Genomic DNA, 6,782 nt, shown 5'->3' with positions numbered 1-6,782 from the left:
TTCCTGAGGGGTCATACCTGACTAATTAAAACTGTGATGTAGTACTTAGTGATCAAACATTTAGACCGATGCTGAAGTTGAAATAACAATCTGAACCACATCCTCAGTCACTTTAAGTGGCCTTCATACTGACAGAGTTAGATGTTCTCAACTGTTTAGCAGTCTATTTGGACATTTTTCTTTTCTGAAAAGATATCTTTGCTATTGGATTGGATTGGTATTTTCCCTAGCTTTCTTTTAAAATGGAATGTCAGATTTCACATAAAAAAGGTATATTTTGTTTCAAAACACCAAGGATAGCCATGCAGTCCCTGTTGTTGCTGGAAGAACAGAAATCTTTTTGATGCTTGACATTCTTCATAGCTGTGATACATAAAAATTCAGTTACTGCATACTGAAAAAGTTTACTGAGTCAGCTATTTCCTTTTACTTCAGAAAATTCTCTTTCCATATTTATTCCATGGGAATAAATGAAACATGAAGTACTTCTTAGCTACAATTTTGTATCACATAAATTCTCTAAGAAGTTAAGTGCTCCTTTACACATGCTGGGCATGGTCCATTATACTTTTCCAACAAGAGTAGCTCCCAGCACTTGAGTAAGCAACCATCTGTACTGTTCTGATGGCAATACTGCTTAACTCACATGTTTGTATTAGACATACAAATGCATGCTGAGATGAATACTTAATCAGGGATGGCAACAGTACTAGTCTAAAGCTAGGCTGTACTTATAAAGTTTAGATTTATTACTACTATCTAATAAATTGCAATTAAGCAAATAAAGTATTGTAAAAGGTTAACACGAGAATTAAGGAAGTGGCCAGAAATTGACAGTTTCACTGTACTGTCAACAACTGGAGAACTAAACTAAAGGCCCATATCAAAACTTCCTCTGCAGATTTAAGTACACATTGGGATGAATTGCAGGGAGAAAAGTGTAATTTACAAAGTTAAAGGAGATCAAAATCACCTAAAATCTAGTCATGGAGCCCCTGGTGAAAGGCAAAAGTCCTAGCCCATACATGTTCTGGGAGAAGCAAGAACTGGAACTCTCCATATTCTGCATGGGGAAATTACCTTCAATACAGGCTTTTAGTGTAAAGTCCTTCCTTTTGTAGAGGAAGCATGTAAGTACCACTAAAAATGATATGCCCATATTTCAGAGAAAGGGCAAGAAACATTAACATTTTGTTACTCCAAGGTTGTTCATGGAGCAATACCAAATACTACACAAATCCCTTCCCTGATGTAAATTTTACTCCGAGCCCTTAAATACCAACAGCCTGCAGTTAAACTAGCTGGACAGTCTGCCTTGCATATCATCCAGAAGATCTTTCTACAGTGTTTATATATTTTCTTAGCTTCAGCATAACTTCAGATTTGGGAACGCTAAGGCTATTACATTAAGCCTGTGGAATATCACCAGTGTATTCAAGTCTGTAATAATAAAATTTTAAAAAAGTAAAAAAATTGGTCTGAATGAGATCACCAGTATTAGAGTATTGCTTAGAACTGGCCATTCCCCTCCTTTCTTCACCTGTTAATCATGTTCTGTTCCTCTACTCTGTCTCTCTTGCTTCTTTATTATAATCAGTCTTTTCTCACAAGTCATGATCATACCTGTTGTCTTGCTCTGGATTATCACCAGTTGGACAACATTCTTTGGTGCAGTGTCAAAAACTGGTAAAAGTATTGCAGATGAGACATTACCAGTCTTGAACAAGCTGGAAACACTCTTGATGTTTCCCTTTACCAGCATGATGCTTGCTGGTTTTCGTTCCTGTTCTGATTCATTATAGGCATCACATCCTCTGGAAAACTGTCTCTGCTCGCCATTCCGCTTTCTACATCTGACTATTAGAAGTGAAGTTTCTTGCACTAGTTTGTACTGAACTTCACCCTTTTTCTTTCCAACACATTTCTCCAATTCATCACAACTATTCTGAAACCAAATTCAACCATTCACAATCCTCATTTACTTATTTTGGCAATCCTTTTTGTAAAATAAAAATATACTCAGTACTTTAGAAATATCAGAAACTTAAATCTAAAGTGTAAATAAGGTGAAGACAGATTGCACATCCTTCACAGAAGATTGTATTTGTATTTTGTTTGTTCTTTTCAGGATTTGTTTTTGGTTTTGTAATCTGAATCATTGCATTTCAGGCACGTGGAAGAACTTCATGAGTGGTCTTCCATGAATTACTGCTTTTGCACAAATATATTAATGTGTGAGAACCTGGCAATATAAAGTGAAGCCTCTGAGCTCCATAAATAGTAACATTATTTTTAAATTTTCCACTTTCTGTGTTTATGTTTATACTACAGGGAAGTAATTTAGCAAGCTCATTTTATAAACCACCAGATTTCATTTTTAAGAAATTCAGAATGTCAAACATATTGAAGTGTTAAACAATATTTTAGTAGACTATTTGCAAAATAGGCACTCTCACTTAGCTTTAGTTCTTTTTCTTTTACCTATCATGACAAGTCTTAAGCAGCAGTAGTTAAATTTATACTTAAACTGAAATTTTCTATGAATTTTATGAAATATACATACTATTCCCACAGTGAATATGCTTCCTCCATCTCTCTGTGTGTATACCAGATGATATACATGTGGTCTCATGTGCTTAAATTTCACGGACATCCTTGTGAATGGTACTGATCCAAACCTCAAGGCAACATTCAATAAAAATGGACTGATTTTGGTTGTGTAATTTCCAATGATTTAAAGGACCACATGATTTTCAGAACTGACAGTATGAGAATGGTTGTTCACAGACCTGCAGGGACTCAACAGTACTGAAATAAATGCAATTGGCTAGTAGAACAAAAATATTTTTTTCTATAATGTGGGACTGCATGAAGATAATGACCTAGATGATTAGGCTTTCCAGGCAGTGTTGAAACAACTAAATTAAACTGCCTATTTCAGATAAGAACAACTACATCTGAATGAGACAGTGTTACACATCAGACCTCACATGGCTCCTCTAATCAGTGGGCTCTAAGAAATCTGGCAATTACAGCAACAGGTAGGCTTGCTCACTCTTGATGGAGTTGATGAAAGAACCACCTCTAATTCACTGCGCAAGAAATCAAACCCTTGTACAAAGTTCAAAGTTACCTGCACACACCAAATACAAAAATAAATCGAACCTCCATTTCTGCTTAGGCCACCAGATTCTCAAAGTGAACAATGTAAACAACACAGTATCTTTCCTCCTAGGTTGGTACAATCACTATAGAACATGACTATCAGTGAGGCTTTTTGCCTATGAAAAATACTGGGTTTTCACATACATTATATATATAAAAGTTCACAAAATTAAATGATGACTAGCACATGCTAAACACTGATGAAAGCAATACCATGCTAGAATCTGTTCAGCCTCTTTTCTACTTAGTGCCTAAATTCCTAGAAAAACAAACTCACTACTGCAATAATTTCCACAAATTAGGATTCCCAGAGTAACATGTCACTCTAAGCCTTCTCAAATGAATGCTACTGCTATATCACCACCCACGCTTACCTTAGAAAGTGTTCCAGGAGGAGAAGAATGAGCATTTAACCCAAAATTATCTGTAAAAGAAACAAATATAGAAGGATACTGAGCAAGGTGAGACATTCATGTAAGAAACAGAATTTTATATAGGGGTCAATTTTCTAGTTTTTAAAACACATTACAGTGTTTGTTTTAGACCATTTTCTTTGCTTTTGTCTTTAATGTGCAGCAGACTCCAGTAATTGCTGCCACAGCGACAAAAGTATGTGCAGTGCCTAAATTATTCAAAGGAGCAGAAAATGTACGAGTGGAAAAAGTATGTAATGATTCAAAGGAGTGGAAAAAGTCAAAAATTAAGGGTTGGACTTGATGATCTTAGAGGCCTTTACCAGCGCAAATAATTCTATGATTCTATTCTATTATTCCATATACTCTCACCCTGGCACTGATGTCCAATTAGAATGAAAGAAGAAGGCCTTAGAGAGAGAATGCCACTTCTGGATGAGTACAAGTATAGACACAACAGTCAGAAGGATCTCTTTTCCCCTTTCCGTCAGGGCAAGAGGGAGAACAAGGTCTCTTCGGTATTTACTATGATATTAATGAAGACAGAGGATAAAAAGCACACCGGACCTCAGGACACTTCCCCCCACCCTATCCCCTTCCTTCACCCAAATTATCAAGGAATGCTTCTCTGACCCCCATTTCCAGCATTGGATGCAGCCAGTCCCTTGTTACTCCCTACTTTCCCCAACATACGAAATAACTCTTCATTTGCCAGCAACTCACCTGTTGGGTGCACAACTCACTGAACCCACCCTGAATGCCCATAGCATCGCTGATGACATGCCTCCTTTGGCTTGCAGTAATGCCAGGAAGACCACCTTGTCTTAGTAACATGTAAGTAACATGCACTGCCATGTTGAGTTTCAAAGCACATTTCAGATCTGACATGAATTTAGAGCCAGCAATAATCCGAGTTGGTTGCCTTAAGCAACAGGATCTGCCTCTATCCTGCATGATCTGACAGATCTTAACTCATCTGAAAAATGGAAAATCTGCACCCATCTACATGGCAAGTGGAAAAATAAATGCATCTTTATCATCGTTATCATGACTGTTTATATATAAAAAAGCGATAGGAATAACTCACCATTTTCTGAGCCAACTTGTGGGCAGGGAATGGTAAGAACCCTTAATAATCCATCTGGTTTGTATGAATAATGCTCAACTAACTAGCAGAATGAGAAGAGAGAAAAAAAGCGAGAATGAGCCAACAAGATATGAAAAGGTAAGGGAGGTATAAATAAATATAGTGTCTCTTCAGAACTGTGTGCATATGTACAATGATTGATATATATTACAGCAAATGACTTGGGTATAGAGATGATTTTAACTGCACATTGTTACCTCACCTTTACTTGTACTTAGCAGGCATGCATGTTTCTGAAGTAACCTTGTGGATGAATCCTGAACGTGTTCCAGGAATTGGATTTGCAAAACTCAGCATTACACACCTGGTTCTGCTAATAATGAGCTTCATAACTCACTTTTTGTTTTTTTTCATTACTTTTTGGGCTATAATTACAGTGCAAGAATTGTCCTAATATGCAATGCTTTCTTTGAACCTCAAAGTCAGAATGGGAGGAACACAGTTAATAAATATATAGTATCAATAGTAGTGGCCACTTTTGTTCCAGGATTGTCCTCTTCACATCATTTTGTTACAGGTTTGTTACTGCTATTTTCACTTTGCTGCATATGGGTAAGAAAGGAGAGGGTCTGTGAATGTAAGAGTTGTAGACATGTTCACAAAAATTGGAAGATAGCACACCTACTGTTAAATTTGCGGTGACACCAGGAAAGAAATATGTGGGACATTTACAGAAAGGCTGAGAATTCATTATATGCAACTAAAGACTTGCATTTTAGATTTGTGACTCACTTTACTTGCTTCAATAGTTTTGTAAGCAAGAGGACATAAGAGATTTATGCTGGGGTTTCAATTCCCTTAATATTTTCAATTTACACAGTCATTTCACCAGTATCCAGTTGTAGTATCAACTGTGGTATAGTCAACTATGCACTTCTTAGCTGCTTAATCTTTACTAGGGTTCAGACTTATTTTGGTGGTAAACTGCAGCAAACTTTGCTTTTGCAGACTTTAAAGTAGAGAATTTCAAGGCTAAAGACTGCATTATGTGTACAGCATCTTAAACCATCCCCTTTGTGCTCCCTAGAATTCTGTGTGTTACTGTCATAAAGGAAGTTAGAAAAAAAAATATGCCATAGTCATTATTGAATATTGTATACTGTAGCCACTATTGATTGTGGTCACTTGCAAATGCAAATGGACTTCCATACTAGAGAATGTTCAGCACTTTTGAACTTGACCGAATTGCAACATCACATTTAAAATTTTTAAAACTCTCAACACTTATGTAGCTTTCTACATCAACACCTATTTTCTTCATGCATAGAAACCACACATAGTTGGAAACATGAAAAATAACCTGCCAAAACATGTTTTAGCCGAAGACTATTGTCACACAGCAAAATAAAACAAGCTGCATTAGTCAGTTACATGGAAATGTGAAGACAGATATCCACATGATACAAATTTAACAGACCTGCCAGAGGGTGTCAAATCTTTTTCCATCCGGTATGGAGAGCTTCCCTGTCTTATCTCTGTCAATACGGTAATGCAGTACTTTTCCATCATTTAGGAGACACAGGGCATAGGAACCATTGCTGTCCCTTTCGCGGATGCTGTAGGAATAAGAAAGATTTTTAGGGTTACACTTCACTAGGAATGAGCATTCTTTTTCAAATCACCCTTTCCTTAAAGCTATTGAATGAAAAGAACCCCAACAAAATCACCACTGCAAATTCCCAAGACATTTTGTTAAGCCTTTCATTTATTTATTGGTGTAATTAATTTTCCAGTAAATTCCCTAAAGTTTCTCATTTTTGCCCATAAAGGCAAAGAGATTTTTTATCTGAAAATAGACAATCCATGATGTGAGGCTCTTTCCTAGGGAGCTACAGAACTCTGTGCAGTGCCTAAAGCACTCTCTGAGCAAGTATGTGTTTGAAAGCATACATTAATGCTTTGTTGCAGATTTCACCTAAAATTCACATGAAACTTCAATATGGTATCGGGGTATAATATCTGGTCTAAACTTCACCATGGAGTGGTCAGGGAATACATTATAAAAACTTCATCTAAAATTCATAGGTAAGCAGGATGATCTCCTGCTTCCAGGAGAC

At 36.7% G+C, this 6,782-nt stretch overlaps 1 protein-coding gene across 1 annotated transcript in view; it reads right to left on the bottom strand.

Moving 5' to 3' along the window:
• SYK (spleen tyrosine kinase) overlaps positions 1 to 6,281 on the bottom strand; it is a gene marked incomplete at its 5' end in the record, with an annotated part of 21,763 nt that extends 15,482 nt beyond the window's left edge. Inside the window, 3 exons of the mRNA XM_009072180.1 lie at positions 3,527 to 3,589; positions 4,666 to 4,747; positions 6,143 to 6,281. Coding sequence (XP_009070428.1) covers positions 3,527 to 3,589; positions 4,666 to 4,747; positions 6,143 to 6,281 — 284 coding nt within the window. The remainder of the gene's footprint in view (positions 1 to 3,526; positions 3,590 to 4,665; positions 4,748 to 6,142) is intronic.
• Positions 6,282 to 6,782: the final 501 nt, after the last annotated feature.

This window comes from Acanthisitta chloris, unplaced genomic scaffold (genome assembly GCF_000695815.1).
Source record: "Acanthisitta chloris isolate BGI_N310 unplaced genomic scaffold, ASM69581v1 scaffold10393, whole genome shotgun sequence".
Classification (NCBI taxonomy): domain Eukaryota; kingdom Metazoa; phylum Chordata; class Aves; order Passeriformes; family Acanthisittidae; genus Acanthisitta; species Acanthisitta chloris.
Note: the sequence above shows the minus strand (reverse complement) of the source record. Positions and strands in the feature narration are given on the sequence as shown.